General features: G+C 37.5%; 1 protein-coding gene across 1 annotated transcript in view; it reads right to left on the reverse strand.

The window, feature by feature from the left end:
- LOC306860526 (calmodulin-binding transcription activator 1-like) overlaps positions 1-23,531 on the reverse strand; it is a gene marked incomplete at its 3' end in the record, with an annotated part of 416,062 nt that extends 392,531 nt beyond the window's left edge. Inside the window, exons 1-2 of the mRNA XM_079402251.1 lie at positions 23,492-23,531; positions 19,791-19,892 (exon numbers count right to left, since the gene is read on the reverse strand). Coding sequence (XP_079258377.1) covers positions 19,791-19,892; positions 23,492-23,516 — 127 coding nt within the window. The 5' untranslated portion in view covers positions 23,517-23,531. The remainder of the gene's footprint in view (positions 1-19,790; positions 19,893-23,491) is intronic.
- Between the last annotated feature and the right edge of the window lie 1,575 nt (positions 23,532-25,106).

A 25,106-nucleotide genomic window follows, 5' to 3' on the forward strand; every position in this document is an offset into this window, starting at 1 on the left:
TGTCTAAAGATAAAATTGAATGCAGCGGCACACACACAACGTGATTTGTGCCCCCCCTAGAAATTCAAATGTCCCCCTGATGGAGGAGCCCTGGCGCCGGCTCTGACTCAGATATAAGGCTAAAATCAATATAATCTAAAAAGCTTGAAGTTTCTACTTTTAAATGAACGAATTCAAATCGAAAACTAATATTCCTGATTATGTAATCCGTATGAAACTAAAGCTAGGTACAGTCTTTCCTGTATCTGAAAGCCTGAAGCGTCTACTTTTAAATGAACGAATTCAAATCGAAAACGAATATTATCTGATTATGTAATCCGTATAAAACTGAGGTACAGTCTTTCCCATATCTGAGCTCATTATATGCAGTCACCTGCGTGCAAACGCCCTCACCTAGATACAAAAAATAAATAAAATAGATAAAAAAAATAATAATAATAAAATAAAATCAAGATTCATCTAATTTTCATTATTTTTGAAAGAAGACCTGCTATGAGAAATTTACCTCATAAGAACAACGCGATCTGACATGGCTTTATTCAGAAGAGAAGATAATTTCTGTAATTTATTCTTACCTACATTAGTTAACGTATTATTTTGACATAAACCTGTATGGATTTTACTAGTTGGGCTTTTCCTGAACATCTTGCCAAACTGAAATGTATTGTTTAACTTTTAAGCTTTTTTGTTATTCAGATATTTTGCAGAATATTTCTATTTGTTAACCAAAGAAGGTTAAATTTTTTTTATAAAAATGTTTAAGTAGTACATGCGTTTTAAAGTTAAAAGGCTAAACTATTCTATGTTTGACTCGAATTGAAAGAATAAAGAGTTTAATTTCTATTAAGGTTTATAGGGATTTTAAGATGTAGCCTAATTAGTGATTTGAATAATTAAGTTACTTATTGAGTAACTAAGTTACTTTTCAGACAGAGTAATTAGTAATTTAAATACAATATTGATGATGCAATTAGTAACTGTAATAAATTACTTTTTGAAAGTAACTTACCCAACACTGTGTATATATATATTAGGGATACATCGATCCGATACTCAGGATCGGTATGGGCTCCGATACGGTCATTTTCTGCGGATCGGGTATCGGTCAGATGAGACCGATCCAAATCCAATATTGTGCGTATACTATTGTGTTATTTTTGAGCCCCACGAAAGGCACAAAAACATTATAAAGCACCATAAAGTTTTTGTGCACTATATTTCAAGTGTTCTGAAGCTGTTCCATAGTTTAATCTGAGGTACAGATGAATATTTAAGTCTTTAAATTCAAGTTCAGGTAAACTCTTCTCTCCGCCGCAGCTGTCTGTTCAGCGTTCAAACTGCGTGTCGCGTTCGGTTACTACAGTCAAACTCTCTTCAAGAGCGCACAGTTACTGAGGTTTAAAACTGTTAAAAGAAAAGGCTTAATAAACTTACGCACAGATTTAATACACTACGTGTCAATATCTCTTCCCTTCGTACTTTGAACGTTTCTATGCGGACTCAGAGGGCTGCACGCTGTGACTCCGTGTCGCTTCAAGCGCATCATTCTGCGCACGGGATGCGCATAAGCGCTTTCTGCTGCTCTATATTGGAGCCTTACTTTTGCGCAATGAAAGATTATTAACAGTCTTTATTGTTCTGTCCTATCTATGATATGTTGCTGCCTTCATTACTGTGCAATAGATTTAAAAGAAATGCATTTTAATTTTATAGTAGCCTATATACAGTATTTATATATAAATGTATTTGCTTGTTTTTTCATTAATGTATTTTACAACAATTCAAAGAGCAATGTGTATTATTTCACCAGATTTAGTCCTACACTTATTCACTTTTATTTGTAAATAAAAATGTTTCACTAGGTTTTATAAAATTATTGTGCACCCATGATTTTTCTAGAGTATCTTTTGCTATATTATAAACCAAGTTTATAATAGTATTTTTGTCATAGATTATGATTATATATTTTTTCATTTGTTATTTTTCATTAAAATGAAGTTATTGATATGTAGTAGATTGTGTTTAACACACAAAAGAGTAACACACACAGAAGTATAGAAATTCTACATTGATTTAAAACAAAAAAACTGCGCTGGTATCGGATTGGATCGGTATCGGCAGATACTCGGTTCTGAAAAAATGGTATCGTTGCATCCCTAATATATATATATATATATATATATATATATATTAGTGCTGGGCACTGGTTAAAAACTTAATCACAATTAATCGCATTGTTATGCACAAAATTCAATAATGAATTCAAAAGTTTTTTTCATTTAAAAGTACTGCTATATGACCAAAAGTGCAATAACATTTGGTTTGCAAACACCACCTGACAGGGTGACAAATAACAGCAGTATTCCTTTTACATAGTAGCAGTTAAAATATTTCTTGTAAATCTCAACTTTAATGTAATTAAATTAAATATAAAACCAAAGCTATCTGCCACTGCCAGGGCATTAACATTTTTATAGAAAATATTTTATAGTTTTTTTATAGAAAAACTAGTTATGCTCAGAGTCCAGAGCCTCGATCATAAGATTATAACAGGCACCTTCCAAGTAGAGACCTGCACCATCGCGGGAATCCCGGGACCCAACGCAACAGAGTGCGGTGCAGGACAACACTTGATGGGCAAGTGTGGGTGCGGGCGGGTAGAAACTCGTGTGTGCGGGATGCAGGAGAATAAGGGTGTACTCACACTAGGCAATCTTAACCATGCCCGAGCGCGTTTGACCCCCAAAGCCCGGTTCAAATGGCACGCGTGTGGTGTGAGCGCGGAACTTCTTATGCATGCAGTATGATTGCATTAGTTAACATTTCTGAGCGCCAAAAGTGATAGATCTGTAAAGCAATATATTGTGAGAGGGCCGTGTGTTACCGTGTGTAACGACTCAAAATAATAACCACAAAGTTAACAAAACGATGCACTCCACTTTGCTGAGCGAGACCACTTCTCTGCTGTCTACACGTGCTATCGGTAAATTCAGATTTCCCATTTATGAATTCGTGAGCGCTTCATGTGAGCGCTGCTGCGGTCTCAGGCCCACCCCAAATGCTCGCATTGGTTGAGACACGTGATGACACCCATCCCAAGCCAGTACTGATCAACATCCCACGCCTCCTGTGACCTATGGTTTGTCTGTATGTGTATTTAGATCTAGTGAGCAACGGACTTTCATAATAATAAAAAACTGTGTTAATGTGCGGTAAAATAATTGTGGGCGTTAATCAATTAATGCGTTAACACGTTATTATCCCGTTAACGCATTAATAATTAATGTAATTAACTAGCCCAGATCTAGTATAAATATACATATATATATACACACCACTACAATGTGGCAATGTGGATAACTGTCTACTGTGAAGCATGCAAATATCCTTAAGACATCTATTTTTAATTTTCTGAGATGTTTGACGTTATGATAAAAAAAAAAAACAGTAATATATTCAAAGGGACACAATTTTATGTCATTAAAGTCATTACTTTATGAGCTCAACCTACATTTCAGCACCAGCACAATGACGGGATGTCTAATCCATAACAAACATCCTAACAGGGAGTCAAAAATATGACATAATATGCCTGAGTCACTGTCAAAAACACCCCCGCCATTTTCCTAAGGCTGTAATTGTGACAAACAATCGTCTATCATTTGCGAATGAGATGCTATACCAAATCCTGTAAATGTGGTTATAAGCATGCTTGCAAATCAGTTCGATTTCCTGTCTCTAAGCTAATGCGCTTACACATCACCATGTGTTCTCCCGCCACTCGCGTCACTGATGACAAATTAAGACACATATGCTACAGCCAATTACGCATCTCCAGGTCTGACGGTTTGTGTTACACTGTCGGACAATTATGCAAAATTTATATAACCCTCATATGAGGGCCTCTTTCTCCACATCAGCGAGAAAGATATTTGCTTCTCTCAAATGGCAGTGGCATCAGCTAAACTGGTCCAGTTGTGAATCTTTCATTGTTTCCCAGTTGTCAGACAATCAACTCTGATATTGCAGACATCTGTTTATGTCAAGGAATAGGATTTTGTCATCTGTTTGGATGGGAAAATATGGCCTTAAATGACATTATCATGTTACAGATCTTTAGTATTCTTTCTTTTTGTCTTCTGCACCCAAAATAATATTTCCATTCAATGAAAAATGTACAAAAACATCACTTATCATTGTCAACAAAGCCAGAACAGATTTGCTTTACTTGCCATAATTCTCATTATTATCGTACAGTGGTGTAATGGGAAGAGGTTAAATATGAGAGTCATCCCTTAGCTGAGTGAGGGATAACATACAGTCAGCCAGTCATTATCGCAATGCAAACTCTGACAGGGTGATCAAGCCCCTGACACAAAGTAGAGGTCTCTTGTATCATCCTGAATGGATAATGACCGACTGACTATTTCCCACTCATTACACAGCTACTAGCCAATTAAATAAATATACAGACATAAAACATTGCTTTGAGAAATTATTTTATTATCTTAGAACTGTTAATTGGTGACGATGAGTTATTCTGATCGCTTAATTTCTATTTTCATACATATATATATATATATATATATTAGGGCCGGGTGTTACGAATCCTGGCCATGCCCTCCCGGTTAACCACCACTAGAGGTCACCCGTTCACCACAGTGACTATTTTCACTCACAAGCACATTGGACTCCATTTCCCACCATCCATTGCACTCCCTAATCACGCACAGCTGTTCTCAATTATCACACCCACACCTGATTATCATTTCACAATCACTCACTCACTCACTATTTAAGTCTGGGACTTGCTATTGCTCACTGCCGAGTATTGTTAGCCCGTCTACTCTACAAAGCGTTTCCCTGTTTTCTAGTTAGTCTTCCTGTGTCTTGATTCCTGCCCGTGTTCCTGGATTATTCTCTTTGCCTTGCCCTGTCTGGATACTGTACGCTGATCGTCGACCCACGCTTGCTCCACGGACTGCTCTGTCTTGCCTCTGCCATACCTGTTTGCTGTCTCTCGACCCTGCCTGTATGACCACGTCTTTTAATAAAGCTTCGCAAATGGATCCGCACGTCTCACGTCTCGTCACTCCCATAACACCGGGACTTTAACTAATTAATTTAGATTAATTAATTACACAAAAATAACGCGTAAAATTTTTTTAACGCATTTTAATCGCACTTATTTTTGCACCGCGGAACGTTTCTCACTGGATGAGTTTCGGCGGACCGATTATACTGGAGCACCAACTAGCGTTCAGACAAAAACAAACCACAGTGAACATGGACAAAGAAGCTGATGAGACCGCTTTGGTTGGCCCTGTGGATGGGAAATTTTGTTATAAAAAACGAATGGATGGAAGCGTCGATAAGAGCATGGTTGTGTGCAAGCTATGCAACAAGGAATTCGCATATCACCGCAGCACATCGAGCCTCAAGTATCACCTCATGTTCTGAATGTACTTGAAAGTATTGTGTTTTACTTAAAAAAACAGTTTACAGAAGGTATACCTACCTATAGGGTACCTGAATTTCTGAAATGTAGGCTACTATATTTCTAAATATCCTATTGCTACACTTAATGGCAATATTGCACTGGTCTGTTGGACTTGGTTGAACAAAAATAAACAATATTTTGTTGCTTAAGCTTATGTATTCAGTCATTATTCAATGGTATACTAAAAATCCATATGAAAAAACTTACTTCTCACTGTTCTCAGGTCAAATATTTATATGCGATTAAAATGCAATTAATTTCGATTAATTAATTACAAAGCCTCTAATTAATTAGATTATTTTTTTTAATCGAGTCCTGGCCCTAATATATATATATATATATATATATATATATATATATTTTTTTTTTTATATATATAAATACAAGCATTCTCGAGAATTTTGCAAAATAGTGGGTTTCAATTTAGAGGGACTGACTTTTAGTTGTCCTTCCTGTCCAGCTATGCCACCTTTGAAAATGTCTTACAGTGACTGTGCTCAACAAAGTCTTATACTTTATTCAAGGAATGTGATTCTCAAGTGTGCGCTTCTTGTTAACTGAACACTTTTCAATTTGTCTGAGAACCCCACGAAAGCTCAGGCTTCTGTTTGTGAATATAAAACAAAGACCTTTGTCTCAAGCACAAGCTGACCAGAAATCAAAGACGTACACTTCAAATAGCAAACCCCCATGTCCCCAGTGCTTCTTAAAGGCAAAGTCACCCTGCCTGTCCATTCTATTACACCTCTATTTTTAATTTGCTCAGATGTTTGGATGTCTAAAGTTATAAAAGACAATATTGGAGAATATGGACTTAAAGGATAACTGTAAGATATTTAAAGAATGAAAGGTGGAAGAGAAAGAGGGGAAAAACAGCTCACTGAGAAGTAATCCCAGCCTGGAGCAAGGTCCTAACAAAGAGTTTACAGCTACCTGATAAGGCCGTGAAACAACAGTGTGACTCTCTGTGCTCTTTCGTTTGGGGCTTGGAGATAATTCTGGAGATTGGAGTGTGTGCTGAATGTGGCATACACTGATGGGAGAGATTGTACAAGGGTAAATGAGTTTTACAGTAGAGAGCTGAGACTGGTATCTGGAATCATTTGACTCGCTCAATTAACATTAGCACAGAGCACCTGCTCACGAATGACAACGAGCCGCCTTCCCACACACAGAAAAAAACGATTTATCTGTGTTGCAACCAGTGTCAAAAGTGAAAACAAAGGTAAAATCAAAAACATAATGGCCCAATCATTTTAAAATAAAGCCGTAGGCATTTAAACTGGCAAATGGCTATTCTGTAAAATACAAATATATGAATTTAATCATGAAGAACAGTTTAACGTCAACAAGAAATTTCATTCACTACCCATTTTATGTCTGTAATGTAACATTTTTAAGCCTAACAGAATACAGAATTAAAAAAATAAATAAATAAATGTACAAAAGCTGCCACTGGGGCAATACCCTTTCAAAAGGTATATTAGAACTCTAAAAAGGCATATTAGTACCTACAGTGTACACAAATGGCGCCTACTAGTACCTTCTAAAGGGTACCGCCCTAATGATAGCTTTTCTACCATTTTTTCTGAGAGTGTATGGTGACACTTGATTTTATCCATCAGGAATTGCTTGGGTCGTTAAAAGTAGGCGTTTCAAAGCAGAATAGAGCCAGACCTGAATGCTTATTACATTTTTGTGAAAGATTACAAAGACGAGCGGGTGGTGATAGGCCTTGGTCATCTCCAGACAACCTCAGATACAGATCAGACAGTGTGGGCGGAGCCCTTTCAGACTGGCCAAGACTCTAACACCTGCCCTTCTGTAATAATTTCAGACCACACACACACACACACACACACACATTCAGCACATACCCAAGGCCTACCACCCATCAGAGCCAACATTCACATTCCCTTTGACACACCCACTGATGACATAATTTACTCCAGAGCAAGGAGGTCTATAAACCCTACATAAAGTTTAGCATTCTTATTCATCTTAATGGCGTTTGATCAACTGGCACAGGACCCCAGAAGTATGTGATCTGAAGTCTATGGTCCATACTAACCAGCCAAACCTGGAGCCCCTGTTCCAGAGCCATTATTGCACACTGATATGAGTATCCACATAGGACAGTTAGTTCAGTGAGTTACTATCTGTTTTGAGAATAATGAAATGGAACATTATGATTATAAAACAGTGTGATGGGTGATAATTAAATGGTAAAACAGCTCAAATAAGCCGTCCACCGTATTCACTGTGAATTAAAAGCAGACGTTTATCAGTGTAAAATGCTATTAGGGACTTGAAGACAGGTATGAAACTGACTTGTGCTGAATATAAGCACACATTCAGGAGAGTGAAAAACATTCACTGCTCCGACTAGATGATTGGTTGTTAATTAAAAACCCCTCATACTAATAAAATCCCTTCTAACTCCTCCCAGAGCACAACTTGAAAGACCTCTTGAGATGTTCGGGCTATGCTCCTTTTTCACCAAATAAAATGAATGGCATTGAAATGAGGGCTCATTGCTCCGCAGTTAAAAGCAGACAGAGAACAGAGCAGAATGCTAATTCACTAAAGTTCTAACGCTGGCATTGGCGAAGCAGAAGGCTGACGAAAGCTTAGCCGTTATGTGTGCATATATGAATTTAGACATTAAATTGAAGACATCTTAGAGATAACATTATCCATGACTTAATTGATAAGCTGAATCTAGACTGGTGACTGCAGCCAGCTTTATCCAATATCATTTTCTGCTTGTATGAACACAGAAAAATGTCTTAATTTGTAAAATAAACACACACAAATTGCTTTAATTTGTGGATTAAAAAGTATACTGAACATATTAAATTATGGGAGCATTCCAGCGAAATGAATGATTTTGCCATAATAGTTAGCTAACTTTATATGAATAATATTTATTATTCAATGTACCTGTTAAACAAAACAAAAACAAACAGGTACAGAAGGTGACAAATCTTCACTTAGACTAGATTTACCCTGCAGCTGGATCACCTTAGCATTGACTGTCTTGCAAACCAACAAGGCAGTGTCAGAGGATGTAGTCTGGTTTAATAACCCAGCTCCAGCCACGACTATGTCTGCTGGGCCTCAGCCATAACGACTCTTCTCCCCGCTTTGATCACACGGATGTAAACGGCACATCCTGCTGTGCAACTCCAGCCTCTAATGCCATCTTGTTTCCTTTATTTTCCTGCCTAAACAGCGGTGACAATGTGGACATTAACATAATTCTGTCTCCCTACCCGTGAACAACAATTTAGTTGTCAGATCCTAAAGTGCAAGGCAGGCTGAAACCGTAGCCTGTTATATTGGAAGATGTGCTGTGCTGAGCCGAGCTAAGGGGGCAGCCAATTACTACAGCAGCCCTGATCAGGAGAAAGCAACTCTCCAGTCAGGTACATGAGGGGAAAAAGTACAGAATAGTTAGAGGACCAAGAGAGTATAATAGATAGCCTATAGAAAGAGCTCCCACAAACAGAGAGAGAGTTAGAGAGAAATGAGGAAGTAGTGGAGGGACAGAAAAGGTTTTTCTGCTTCAGCTTGCCACCCACTCAGAAGGGAATTCTCTCATTAGAAGGGCAGGTAGGACGGAAAAAATATCACACCAGCAGGTCTTGACACAGCTGTGCCTACAGACACGACTCGTTTCCAACTCACAACTTCTTACTGTTGGATTGTGGGAGTTGGGGAGTTTGAAGTGGGATGGGCCCCAGTCCAACACTTACTAACTGCAAACACAGAATTTCCCAAAAGACATGTTGCTGCTTTTTGCTTTTACAGATGCCTGTGGTGATCTCTTCAAACGGGGCTGTTTATTATTTCAGAGAGGACAACAACCTTCTCCACAAGTCATGTCAGCTGCAAAATACTGACGCCTTGTGTGTTATGTTAGTGAATTTGTCTACTCAAGTGCTCAACTGAAAAATCAACTAAATACTTTGGGGGTCCATGTTCATTATCATTTCTATGTATGTATCAGATTTCTGTGAAGTCTTCAAATAACAGCCAAGTAAAAAGAAGAAAAATGCCTCTGAAATTGGTTTGGGTCATATACTGGTAATTTACAGAAATGTATCAGTAGAGAATCTGGATTTTCATCTCTGACACAGTTATGCTCAAAAGATGTTACAAAATTATAATTTGCATGCATTTTTAAGTCTTGCCAGTTTAAGTGATTTTGAACCATTCAAGTGCAATAAGCTGCTAAAAAGAGCTCAATTCAGGATCTTCTAAGAGCCTGTTTCTGTACAAGCGCACGCAAATAAAGCCGGCAGTCAAAAAAAAAAGTGAGAACTTCATCATTCATCATTGTTTATTGAGCTTTAAATGACAAATACACAAAATGTCTCAAAATTACCATATTGGCAAGTATTTATGTAAACTAGGGATGTCACGAGAACTGATACTATGGTACCAATTTGGTATAAACATTTTAAAATCCTGTCGGTACTTGTTTTTCTTCAGTAGCATAAGTACCGATGGTACCGAAGGTAGAGACTAGCGAGGCTGCGATTCCTCCAGAACTGACAGGGGCAAGCAGAACATACGCCTGGAAGTGTTTCAGTCGGCCCTAGGGTAAAGAAAAAATGTCGCCTACAAGCACACAGAAGAACTAAACGTGGAAGATGCCAAAAATATATGAATATAATTGTGTGAGATTTCAATGAGAGCACTACTAGTATTAGGGATGCACCGATCCCGATACTGGCATTTTCTGCAGGATCGGGTATCGGTCAGACGAGACCGTTCCAAAGCCGATATTGTGTGTATACTATTCTGTGTTATTGTTAAGCCCCACGAAAGCACAAAAAGCACCATAAAGTCAAAGGTCAAGTGCTCTGAAGCCATTTCATAGTTTAATGTGAGGTACAGATGAATAAGTCGCTAAATTCAAGTTCACGTAAACTCTTCTATACACTGTGGCTGTCTGTCATCCTCCATTCAGCGTTCAAACTGCATTATGCACTTTCTCTGCAGCGAAAAAAATAATAAAGTGTGATAATACTGTTGTATTTTAAAATAAAAAGGTAGTATTAATTACAAATAAAATTATTTTATATTAAACTTCAAAATAAAATGCTAATATTTACTTCTTTATATATGAATTTTCAAACTTAAATTTATTTATTTTTAATTAGAGTTCAATTTAATCAGACAATTAGTATAAGACATTTGGGCTGTTACCAAACAAATGAAATCAGTATCAACAAAATTCATCTTTGCAATGCAGAGGAAACTGAAGTGGAATAGATATATTTACCCACTGTTAATGCAGCTCTGAGGGACATGGAATCCTTTAATCTGCAGTTACAAATGAATAAATAATGTTTTGATTCATAAAACGTTGAATAACGATATTTGAAATTATTTTTTAAAAATTAAAAATACTGTAAATGTGAAATTAAAACCACCAGTAGGTGGCATCAAGTCACTGTTAATAAGTGACTCATTGCGATTGAACCGAATCATTTAAACGGTTGATTCATTCAGGAACGAAACACTGTCATGTTGCTCAGAGATGCAGAACAGTGCTGTGGCTGTGTTTGGAATTATTTTTGTTGGTGAAACAGAGCAAAAACAGGAAATATGGTGTCTAAAACGTAAGTCTCTTAATGTTAACATTGTTTATTGAACTGTTATAAAATCACATTTGTAATCATGATGGTTTTTGGAGAAAAAAAAAACGGCGCTCGATCTTCGTTTGAAACTATATGAAATAGTACACTCGATAAAACAACAATTACGAAATTATCGCAAACGATATATATCGCACACTCCTATAACAAAGGCTATATCATAAATAAAGGCAATTATTACTGTTTTTGGTATTGACTTTTTCAAGTCACTTGTCCGATTGGGCAAGTACATTTCTCTTTCACTTGCCCGACCAAAACATTCACTTGTCCCGGACAAGCGTTAATGTCGAGCGCTGATCAAATAATTATATCAATTCATACAGGGCTAGTAGTACATACAGCTGTAGATATACACCCAGGTATTGGATCAGTTAGGACTGGGCGGTATGGCCTAAGAAAAAAATCCCATATTTTTTCACAAAAAATCTGATTTACGATTGAAATAGATTTTTTACCCCTACTTAAAATCAATCTGCAGATGACAAAAACAAAATTGTTCAAAACAACTTTTAACTTTGATCTGGATTGCCCCCTTGGGGTTAAAGTGCAATCAGAAACAACAAGCCAAAAAGACAAGATGGCAGGCCCTGCCATTGTAAACAGTGAAAATGTAACATAACAATGTAACATAGCATAAAATTATGTGAACCTTTTTGATAAGTTTTCTTTAAATACAAGTTTAACATCTTGCTATTCAGTAGATAGGAGGTAGTTCTGTTAAAGTGCAAACTAAACATTGAACAGCATTAAATATTTTAAATATTTTAGTTATGTCTAAAATGAAAGTAAACAGTTGAGAGAAAAAACGGATGCGTGCCTGTATATTAGATGCGTGCAGGTCTCAAAGGGACAGAACTAAACATGTAGCCGACTGTCATTAAAGGGATAGTTCACCCTAAAATTTAATTTCTGTCATTATTTACTCACTCACATGTTGTCCCAAACCTGTATTAATTTATGTCATGTGCGGAACACAAAAGAAGATATTTTGAAGAATGTGGGTAACCAAACAGTTGCTGGTCCACATTGACTTTGATAGTAGGAAAAAAAATACTATGGTAGTCACTGTGGAAAAGCAACTGTTTGGTTTTCCACATTCTTCAAAATAGCATGTATGTTCAGCAGAAGAAAGAAACTCATTCAGGTTTAAAACGAATTTTGAGTGATAAACATAAAACACTTTGACAGAATCGACAGACAGATGATATAATTTTTTATTCTTTAATGTTAAAACAACAAAACACAAAGAGAAAAAAAAATAACTCACTACTCTTGACTGAAATAAAATAATAATTACTTTAATAGGAATCAATCTATATAGTTTTATTTTTATATTTGTTCATTCTTGTCATTTCTTGAATGCTCCTGCTAAATATGTCTATTGTACCTGAAAATTAAACACTGTTTGTTTTATTTGTATATTATGTGTATTTGTAATGTGTATCTTTGTTCTTATTTTTTAATAACAAAGATAAAATAATGACCAAGATTGTCATCTTCGCCCACTTTGGCCTAAATATCCACCATTCTTTTTTTATATTTTGTTACCTTGAAAGGATTTGTCTTTATAATAGGGAATTTAGTTTGGCTGTACTGCTTAGACAAAATAGTAAAACCAACATGACAAAGAATCGTGATAAAATCGTGAAATTATGATATTTAAAAAAAACGTGATATGATATTTTTGCCATATCTCCTAGCCCTAATGCAAAGTGAAGATATTAACGTAATTTTGGGAGGAGTACGCCCATCTAATCTTACAATTAATATTCGAGTATAAAAACAGCCTCTTACCACTTCCATTGTTAGTTCTTTCGGCATCCCTCCACCTCCTCATCTCACATCGCACATTTATCCTTCTGTCTATAGGGGCCTATCGGAGCTTAAGTAGAATAGTCTCTCTAAGCCATCTTTGCAGACATCATTCCAAATCCGTTTACCATTAATGCTAAGATTATATGGGCACACGAACTCGTGAACTGCTATTTGATGAAATGGCTAAAAGTGGCAATAACCAACACAAAAATGTCTCCATTTTTGAGACATATTTCTGCATTTAAATTGGTGTGAAATGTTGAGCCATTGCTGTTATGTCCAATTACTCTAGTATTTTTTTTTATGTCGTATAAAAGTGGACATATATTTCTATGGGGAGATGGTGACTGATCCTGAGATTATCTGAGATGCCACTCCTGAAGGAGACGGTTTAGGAGCTTTAACAATATCAGTCACGCCAGCTTGAGCTAGTCTCACCCTGGAGACAAGTGTGGGTCATGAAACCTGAGAGGTCTGAAAAAAACAAATCTAAAATCAATATCATACACAACGCAAAAGTCTCTGCTCTCTCTCTCTCTCTCTCTTTCGCTCTCTGTGTGTACTTCTGCAGTGAGTGACACTTGCTTTTAATTGTTGCTTCCCTCGGCAAGATCCAATGGACAGTTTATTCAACCTTCAATCTAAAAGTTATCATCAATCATGGTTTAAAATATCAATAGCACATTACATCAATTCAGGCACTTTCAAAGGCGATTACGATTATGCGGTCCCTTTTTCAGAGCTCGGGTCTAGTTGTCAAAATTCACAAATACATTATTGACATTTGCTTCAATATGCATCCCCCCGTAACACGCTGTAGGTAATTGGCAGTGTCACCCTGAACGTAATGAAAACATAAGAGACTATAGCATTTCCCCCCTGTAGTCCACCCATAAAATCACTAAACATTAGAACAGACACTATTTGCAAAGCCACTCTCAACTGCTGTATCGATCCATTCAATAGTGATCTAATAAGGTTCTTGTGACCAAAGAGCAATAGAATTGACTTGAAATAATAATCAGATTGCTATTATGATGAAATATTCCACAGCTTTTATATAGCAGACATAAAATATACGGCAATAGCACAACCAATGTGATGAGAAGACTGGGCTTCCCTTTTTTTGGAATGATCTGGTAAAACCCAATCTTTTTCTCCGTCATTGAATTTCTGGCCGCTCTTATTGAAGAGCCGTAGCCATTGGGCTATTTGTTAGAAGTCTGCTGTTGCAGAGAACCTCTGATCCTGCTATCACAGCTCAACTGATGAACTCAATTTAAACTAAGGCCTGGTGGGGCCAAAGACTTCTCAGGCAAGCTTGTGCTGTCCAGAGATTGGGCTGTCATCTAAATTTAACTCCCTGAGAAAAAAGATGATGCTGCTTTCAGAAGAATCAGAATAGCTTCTGTTGTTCAAAAATACAGACCTCTGTCTAATCTCCATGTGTTCATAAGGCTTTCTTTTGATTTTGTTACAAAAATAATTCTCCAAAAAAATGTAAATGCTATCATCATTTAAACACCCTTATGTTGTTCCAAACCTGTTTGACCGACTTTCTTCCACACAAAAAAACAACTTAATTCAATTGTGAACAGTGGTTCCACGCTTTGAAAATGGGTTTTCTAAACATTAAATTAAATTGTAAACTTAAAAACTGAATAAATTCAAAAACACCGTGCAAACTAGTGCAAACACAACAAAATCAAACACATCAAACTAACTCAACCAAATCTTCTGCAGCTAGCAAGCATTAGCACATCTTAAATAAAAACTTTTATTTACCTTATGTGACACAGTGTCAGTATAAAGCACAAAGACAAAAAACTAAAGAAATTAAAGCAAGCAAAGACTCCATTGGTTCTTGCACAGTAACTGATTTTTGGTAGCATAAAGCACACTCCACAACCTAAGCATAGGCTCCATTCTTCACCTCAGTGGTACCCCACAAAACACACCAACAACTCTTCTAAATCCCAACATAACAGAGCATTACACAGATAAAAACAAGTCCCTCCCTTTTCTCTTATTGCTAAAAAACACATAAATAGCACTTAATTTCAACAATAATTCTCCCTATTCAGTTCCTTACAAAGCATGCTGGGAGATGGAACTCCCCGGCCTATTTTTAGTAAGCTATGCTAAGTAGTTATGTGAATGCCAAGAAAAAAGATCCCAAATCGATTAACTAAACTTCTGTTTTACAAATGTAAATGGTTTGCACACAATTCAGTTTCCAAAAATTTCATAAAAGCTCATTTTAATCAAGTACACTGAGAACGCTGATTTTAATGGATGCTAATGACAGGTGTAAAGTGGCTCAAATGACTTGAGGGTGAGTATAGTCCTATGAAATCTCTTTTATTTTTGTACCCAAATTACATTTAAATTTTTCTGTATTCTACGTTTCTGGAATCTATTTGGTAAAACAAGTGTCTAATTAAACAACATGCCACTGAACAGTGTTAGCATTACTTTTTAGGGTTGACTGATATATCAGTACCAGTCATATTGTATATTTAATTGTGCATGCTAATTAATGCATACCTAAATTTAGCTGTAGCATTTACATTCATTTTTTTCTTGGCGTTTTATTTTTAATTTATATAGACAAAATAGCATAGAATTTTAGTATTGGTCATTTGTTTGTTATAGAAATTTATAATTTTCCCTGCATTCAATTTTTATTTAATATAATTTAATCACAGTCTTTTGCATTATAACTTTTACTATGCCATATCATGCATGAATATGATTAATGTGCAGCCCAAATTGGGATTCATTTAATTCAAAACTTGTCTGTGAAATTCTTATTCACAGAAATCACAGGCCCCAAAGGGACTAAATTTTGAGAGAAGCATGGGTTTTGGGAAAATCCTGTACGTGTGTGTTATTGAACATTCTAAAGAAATGTAATGGCCAATGAGAACAAATGTTGAGAGCTCTGTTGGGCAACTTATTCAGATGTAGCTTCTGAGACATTATGGATTAAGAAGAGACATGCATACAAGGCTTAAAGTACAAGCGACAGGCATATGTGCACAAGGCCCACAAGCAAATACTAGACAGCTGTTAGAAAAGCCAAGCTGAATTACCACAGACATACAATGAATTAATATGGATAAAAACAGTTTCACAGACTTCTCATTTCCTCCATTTACATATGACTGATATTCCACTCACTAACTCTCCAGTGAATTAGTTTATCTAATCTAAGAGACAGATTCACCACATAAAATCATAAACATCTTTGAAACCACCACATCAATAAATCAATGACTCAAAATAAACCATCAATTTTCATAAACGGATGTCAAACTAGGAACAAATGGTTACCTGGAACAAGGCCCAATGCTAAGTCACAATTACCACTTCACTGAGAGTACTTCTACATTGTAAGAAGCCAGACCTTGCTATTATCTTGAAAAGAAAAACGAAGCATGGATTGAGGCATAATAGCAAAAGCCCTCTGAACCAGCATAATGTTGACTAAATCATATGCTACTATTCAGTGGCAATCAGTTACACTTAAGCGTGATTAAGTTGTGAGAAGAAGTAAGAAAATGACTCTTGGCACGACTGACTGTGAGTGACTGAACATCTCTTGAGGGCATAATAAAGAGAACCACATTTTAAACTTTTTAGACCTGGTGTCCATTACTATGAATGTGCATGTGACTCTGCTTTAGATCTTGCGATGAAAGGTTGTATGTTTAACAGCTAATCAAACAGTAATATTGGCCTTCATATTTTTATTTTAGAAAAATAAAGCACACTGACGACAGACATAATGGCACTTTAGCCAAAGTGCAAAAGTAATGGACCTTTAAAACTTTTTTTATTTTAAAGGGCATCTCATAATAGTTTGATAGATTTATTGTAAGATTAAACTGATTTGTATGTATGCAAGTTCTATTTCAACTGTAGCTTTACAACTTTGGCCATAAACTATTCTTTTTTTTGACAGACCATTTTTTTCTGTCCAAAAATTCTAGTCTAAAAGAAACAATCCACAATCCTGTCCAGTTTGCTGCATTCAATGCTTTGTGGTCTTTTACTGTGTTGTTGTGAATGGACAATTAATCAGTGCCATCCCTTTAAATCTACATTACATACTTTCTTTTCCATGCTTTGCTCTTTGAAAAAATCAATGCTTGATTAATTGCAAAAACCTGGTCTTTGCTGAGAAAAAGGATGATGGTGTCTAAATTAAGCAGCACAAACAACATCATATCAGCATCTCTCTTTCACCTGATTATGTTCTTGTTCAACTTTTTGATGTATTAGAAAGCAGTAATATCGTCTGTAAAAGGACAGACAACAAAGTGAGCTCATATTAGAAGCATAATATGTTATAAAGAATACATTAATAATGTGAACCAGCCATGTATGGACAAACTGTCTGCCTTCACTGCCTTTGAATGCTGCTAGTATATGGCCATAAGAAATACTGAGACACTTTCTATTTTTCAATATTTGCCCTGAATCCTCAGACTAGACACACTACGCAGCAGTGTTCAGCTGTGTCTGCCCATAGTGCTGTTTGTCAGGCTGACTGTGACAAATCACCAGCAGGCAGCCTTGTTAAAACACTGATGTGGTTTAATGGGTGATGTCCGAGACTTGGGTACATCTGATGAGCTCTCAGCAGACATTAGTGACCAGCCATATCCACTAGAGCGATCTCAATTCTGGCTGAAGTTTGCCTGTTTTGTATTTATTTTTCACATAGTGAAAGAAATTTCTAAACTAAATCTAGACTACGCAGCTTTTTTGGTTATACGCTGACTAAATCGTTACGAACATCTCATCTAAAAGTTGTCGGCATTCAGATACAGTATAAGGCTGGCCTGAATCCACGAAGCCCAAAACAGCGACTTAATTCAGCTACCAAAGTGCCTGCAACAAACTGAAGAGAAAAACGAGCCTTCTTATGTATTTTCAGCCTCAGCCAAGCTCACCCATCCATGAAAATCCCATCTCAGGGAGAGAGGAGGTGAAGACCTGCGAGCACACACACACATTCACTCGCACACAGCAGATAGTAAAGGACACGCCGCCAGATCCTCACTAAAGCCCTTTATCCTTATCATAACTACTCCCACAATTACTCACATGAGTGGTTTACCTGTTTCCACCAAGCCATGCTGCATTTTTACTGTCCTAGTGATACGAAAACCTCTAGGCACCAAACATTAACTGGGCCGCTACAGACAGGCACACACAGCGGTTACATCATGCTGGAGCATGAGAGTGTGAGATGCAATACTTAAAGCGTAGACAGATACACAGGGCGGAATGCTCACATATACACACCATCTGAAATAATATCAACATGACTGCAAACAGCCGCTTCTGCCGTTTACTTTACATCTCTGGGCATGTTCATTAAAATCTTTGAGCTTTGAAATGGCAAGGACTCACTCAATGGCATAATGAGCAGACAGCATAACAAGAAGATGAGGCTGATTTAACTCCACTTACAAATTTACACAAAAAAATGAACAGGCTTAATTACACAGATCAACTAAGTGTTCAGAGGTGCCAAGAGAGAAGATATATTGCCTATTAAACATGTGAACAGAACCACTTCTAGGGTAACAGAGCTCCATATAACACACAAAGCCGTATTATCATGCACATGATCCCACAACAGATGCTTTATGCTTAAAGTCCAACATAAAATATGCATGTTTTATACTCTAAGGGGAAATGTGTCTAGTAATGTTGACAAATCATTTCAACAAATTGTAGAGCTCAGTCTTGCTGCGCTATTGGATGGATGTTTTTCAAAGGTCGACGCTAGCATTTGAAGCACAGGGGCTACATACACACTGCAACCAAATTTTGTTTGTCAGCTCACCTTTTAGTGCTTAAATCTGTTCTGTAGTCTCAGAGTTCAGTAATTTATGGGAGTGACAACCACATTCTACAACAGAATTAAGTCCCAAAAAATTCAGGTATTGATAACCGCATTTACAAAAATCCTATGCAGTGCAACTAGTAATGACGTATTTAAAAATGTATCACAGTTGTGTCTCTCTGCCGTATGTGCCATGCAAGAAATCACTGGAAAAGAGGTGTCTTGATTCATTCTTGTTGCCAGATCTTGCCAAAAAAAGACTTCATCTTGAAAAAAGACCAAAATGTTCACGACCTGAACCTGCCTACTTACTTTATTATTTCCATAAATTGGATGGCCTTGTGAGCCCAAACAACAAACCCTAAGACTCTTATAATAAATGGACATGGCAACACTTCAAGAGTGAGCTCTGTGAAACAGCTTTCCCATCTTAAACAAAACATGAGAGTTGTGTTGACAGTGGTTTAGTTAAAATCATCAAACATAGCAATTCTTTGGTCACTGTAATATTACTTTGGTCAAAAACAGCAGATATCAAAAGTGTTAGACACCAAGATGTTTGCCACGGTGTCAATCATGAAAATTTCAGAGTCAGTTCTGTTCCATGCACACACGAAATGATAATTTGAGGGATTCACTCCCATATTTAAATGCGGTTGTCACTCCTGAAGCTTTAGAGTGTGTACATAACCAAAGTGTGCCAGATCTTACCCACCCACTGTCACTTTCAGTTACTAACAACACATCTGATATCGACAGCATACCCCCGTCAAAGCACTGACTCGTCAATCATCACAGAAAGCCTCAACATGTCCCAAGGGAGGAGAGGACGACAAATGAAATCAAGAGGTAAATAAATGAATCGATGAATGAATAATAGATTAGGCACCAAGTGGCCCCTTCGAGCAATGCTACGAATGTAATATTAATAAGCAGTTCTTACTGTTCGTCTCTGTGTCATCACTGACACTCTTAGGAGGAGCATGGGCCGAATAACACACAGCTGATCTGTACATTCGATCCGGATTACGGATTTTCTTCAGTCCTTCAGGAAGCAAAGAGAGAGTGGAGAAGAAGAAAAAAAAAGAATTCTGGGAAAAGTACACATTCCCGGATGTACAACTTTGTTTTAGTCTTTATTTCCCCCATGCACATAGCAGGAACTTATAAGAATGTTTACCGGGGTCAGCAGTGCCGTGTCTGCCGAACCCCAGTCTCCCTCCCATCAGCAAGCCCATGCATCCCAAATGTGTCCATCTCCATGCTGAAGAACACAAATGCACCGTTTGGCCTCAGAGTTCAGCGTGCCTATTTGCTTCTCCCCTTTTTTTATCAAGCGCATTCAGGGGTGCATTTAAAGGGATTACTTTGGCCTAAGGTGCTGCCTTGTGGGGAGAAAATACAGTTTCATTTGCAGGCAGGGGTATGGACGAGGAATGTAAAAGCACCCGGTTCCCTTGTAAATTCAGATCGCATGCACATTTTCATTAACTATAACAAAGTGTCATAGATGGCTCCAGCTGTTAAAGGCTAGAAGTGTTACACTGCCAAGAGAGAAAACAATCTAGACCACTGTATATACAGTAGTAACTCCAATGCTAACTGGTTTGTTCAAAATCACCTAGTTGTGCGTTCTTGCCTGTGTTTCTTGTATTTTTTCACTTTTCACCTCAGTCTTGCTGATAAATCGGTAGGTGCTGAAATAAACAGTCAAGAAACAGCCCCTAACAGGTAGCAATGAGGGCAGCAATCAAATTCATTGTGGTCCCAGGGCTGTTTGGTGAGGCTCAATTTTAGCAAGCTACACCAATCGATGAACTTAATGTGTGTTTCTGTGTGAGGCAGGTAGGGAAGGATCGAGACAAGTCGAAAGGATCTGTTATGACTCCCCAGGAAGAAGTGACATCTCCATCTATCCCTGCCATTCACTAATCCAATTAAAAAAATTAAAAGACTGTGCAGAGATCTTTAAAAGTTAATTTGGCTCAATATGTCACAAATCCCTCTTTGGAGAGGTTGTATCCTTCCTGCTTCTACTAATAGTCAGTTGTTGTGATAAACAGCACCCTAGTCTCTGAATGAACCACCAAATTCAAATAGATGTGTATAGAAATATGGAGCACCAACATCCTCAAAAATTTAAATAATCATTAAATTATCATTTACTTATTTTTTGTGTTTCATAGAAGAAAGAAAGACAGGTTTGAAATTTGATGACAGTGAGATTTTTTTGTTGTTGTTGTTGTTTTTGGGTGAACTTTTCCTTTAAATGTACAGTTCCTTCGCACATCTCAATCCACCTTCACCACCTTCCATAGGTACAGTCCCAGTTCCTGGCAATCTAAAAAGTGAGCTAGGTCATATCAGGAGACAGAAGAACTCTATGGGGTGCGTGAGACATTAACCATGTTTTCATAGCAGCCTCCAGCTAAGAACAGCCTGTCCTTATGTGAGAAAAACCCTGCCAAATAATAAGGCCCTGGAGAACCGTGCTCTATGCAAACATTTTAAATGCTTCAAGGACAAAAGGTTAAAATTCAGGCAACAATCAGTGCTAAAATGAATGGCGTGCAACACGTATAATGGTAAACTACATGCAGAAAGTGAATAGGCCTACAAATTAAATATAACACACTGCTGGCTATATGGGACTCTGAATTTAGTTGTAGCCATACGGTGCAGAGCACTCTATATTACTATGGAGGTGTGGAACACTAGCTCCTCCCACATACATTGACCTGACAAGCATGACAAAAATAACCGAGCCTAATCTGCAGTGGGAGTCACAAGACGGGGTTTCTAAAAAGCTCTTGGCTACTGAGATGCATTGGCAGGAAACAGGCCAGTCTGACACACGTTTCAAGGCTGGTTGTGTTTGTTTGCATCTTAAATGCACACGCAGACATGCAGAGATTGACAAACACATGCACACACTCACAATCACACACAAACACACACAAAGAAAGAGCTAGTTTAGGTAGTTCGCCTCAGTGCTTTTTTGAAACCAAACGTACATTTATATTTATGGTAATGCTTGTATTCTTAGCTGGCACAGTGTTAAAAATATTATAGTGAACATTTAGGAAGCTCAATACCACCCCCTTGTGGATTTCTATATGTTCGGATCCCTGTGTTTGTCTGGAGTCATGTTTTAATGTCAGTTTATATTAGGATAATTTATTCTATCTATAGTTTATCAATATGCATAATTTACTTCATAAAAGTCAGGTTTTATTATAAAACTTATCTTTCACCTTCTACTAAGCTAATAACCATTATGAAAACAATTCATCATCACACCATGATTTATCAACTCGTTTTGCTGTCTTTAAAGGTTCCCTAGAGGCTAGTTTGTTAACTATCAAAAACGATTTATAGACTGAATTTTTGTTTTAGCCAAACGTATTTTTTTTCGAGATATGTTATAACGATTTCCCCAAATAAAGTTTATTTTAACTCAATGTCGCCACCTTGTGGTTATTAAACCATTATTTGCTCTGATCTCACACTGAGGATGAATTACAAACAAAAAATCCTCGCAACTAATGACGACTTGCTAAAACCTCTTTGTTTACACGTTTTATATTCAAGGAAATCTGTCATATGAGCTGGTGGCAGCTTGACACAGCTGTTCAAAATGTAATTCTGGCCAAAGAGCTTCAATAATACTAAAAACAGTAGGCTACTGTTGATTACGTCTGACAATAATAATTAAAAATCGTATTTCAGCCAAATTTAGCAGAGAAATACTGTGGACATGCATTATATTCAATTGTATTAGAGTGTATCTTGAGTGAAACCAACTCGTTGCCTTATTCATTCAAGAGACAAATCTGCAAAGTATTTGAAACAGTTAAAGCGAAATGGTTCTGTATAGCTAATCTTCAGTAACACCTGGCATAAGAATAAAATTTCATTTTGCGTTATGGTCGCCACATTACATTCTTGTTTATACAAGAATCTAGTTCAGAGATTTAAACTGTTTATGTGTATCTGACGGGGGGCAACCTGGTATAGACGAATATGTCCTTGAAGCAAATTTCAAAGTGAAATAGCTTTGACCACATATTACAAAACCGCAAAAAAGAAGGTCAGTTGGAGTCTATGGACGCGTGAAAGTGACCGAGAAGAAACAAATCTACTATTAAACAAGCTTACCAGCAGTATTTTTATGACTCCTGGCTGTAAGGTAGTTTTAGGTCGAACTACGGTCTCCAGAACACTATCCCCGCCAACTCAGAAACAATTTACGCAACCGAGGAAGCTTGGTAAATCAAAAAAATAAGTTAGAAATCGACAGTCGTTGCGGCTCACAAGTTTTGCTTTGAGCGCGACCGTTAGGTTGAAGGAAACGGAGCGCGAGGCGGATTTTTGAATTTTCAGAGGCGCTCGCGCTTTTGCTCCGGATTGTTTTTAAAATATGTGTGATGCACACTGCTGGCTAGCTACCGATGCTGGCTAGGGTGATGTGATGTGATGTCTCCGTGCTGGAATAACGAGTGTGTGAGGATAAACACAGAGGCTTTACAATCCCAAAAGCTCCTCTGTTCTCAACTGGCGGCTCTTCCCTGCCTGCCTCAAAATTTTCCCCCTCGCACACTCTTGTCGTACAAGTAAAAAATATCCCCGATGTTTCTGACTTACCTTCCGGCTTGTTTTCGGCAGCCATTTCCCCTCCGCGCGCCACATCCTCCTCCTCCTCTTCACGAGCGTTGGGTACCACGCGCGTTCACGCCGAGGACAGCAGCAAGAGAAGGGACTGGCGAGGCAGAGGCGAGTCCAACCGGAGCGCACTCATGATTGGCTGTCGGACTATGACTGACCATGTTGTTCTAAAATGACTTGCGAGAGCAAAGCAAATATCCTCCCCTTCAAAGTGTCTCTGAGAACCATTGGGTAAAGCGTGATGTGTAGATACACCTTAAGAAGAACCGAACCAATCCAAAGTGAGCGCTCTTGAGACGTTCGCGTGCAAACGAAAAGACGATGCAAATGTTTCAAGTTGCTAAATTCAAAGGCAGAAAACGTATTTTTCTGAGCTTTTTGCACTGACGTTTCATTCGTAAGCAATTCAGGACAGGCTATTTGTACGTCAAGTTAATGGCCTTCATCCATTTTATATTATAGCTCTGCTACCAATGCACTGTAATAATATTTACTGGTCAAATTTAAAACTTTCGACCATGTTGAATTGAATTTGTAATGAGTAAAATCGATTTGAAAACAAGTTCAATGGATATTGTATGACAGTTATGGGGGGAAAAAATACTAATTGCTGATTGTTATAAAGTCACCTGCGTTAAAACGCAAAAACTGCTATTTATGTTGTTAAAGCAATGCATGCCTTTAGAGACAGATACATAGCAATCCATAGGTTAACCTTGAAGATGAAGCAACGTTTGAGCTGAAGTGCTGCGCCATGGTGCTGAACGGACAGCTCCAGGTGGCAGCAGCGGTCTACTGTCACAGTGGGCTTTCACGAAAAATGTAGCACCCCCAGACCTCCAAAATGTCTTATGGTTCACTGAAAGTATCCGGAAAGTATCCTACACTGCTGAGCTTGCGAGTTAGTTTCTGACAGCCTATTCCAATAGTGTATGCATAATGCTGTGGTCTGGGTCCCATCTGAATTGCTGGAAACCTCAAAACTGCGTTTAGGAATATGGAAGTCGTATTATACCCGAGCTGATTAATTATTCGTTAGATTAAGCATTCGTTAATTGCATTGAGCATATAGATAATAGCTTAAATGCCTCTCTGCCCGCAGCGAATACCCGCCATGAAATGTTATCATTAAAGCGTCATCTTTATTGCTTGCAGTTGCTTGATAACACGAGTGCCTTCCAAATCCTTATCTGTTCCTTTTCGAAGAGAAAAATCTTGGATTGTTGAATAAAATATTCTAAATGACCCGTGGAGAAAACATTCGGGCCAGTCTGTCAGACGAAACATCTGGTAATGGAATAAACATAACATTATGACTTTGAAACAACATATTTGTGGAATGAATAAATCAAGTTCAATGTATATATAGCAATTTAGGATTAGAAACGTGTTCAGAAGGCTAATAATAATACATAAAGCTCTTGAAAAATGTTGGTTTACAACAGCATTTGAGGCACTTGAATTCTCTAAGGGACTGAAAATTATACTTAAGCACAATTCCTTATGGAACATCTGCAATCTATTCTTGCCAAGGATCACATGGCATCACACAGAGGTCTTCACAGGCTATCTACTCTTTCCATTACGTCACAAC

The sequence above is a fragment of the Barbus barbus genome, assembly GCF_936440315.1.
Source record: "Barbus barbus genome assembly, chromosome: 41".
NCBI classification, from domain to species: Eukaryota; Metazoa; Chordata; class Actinopteri; order Cypriniformes; family Cyprinidae; genus Barbus; species Barbus barbus.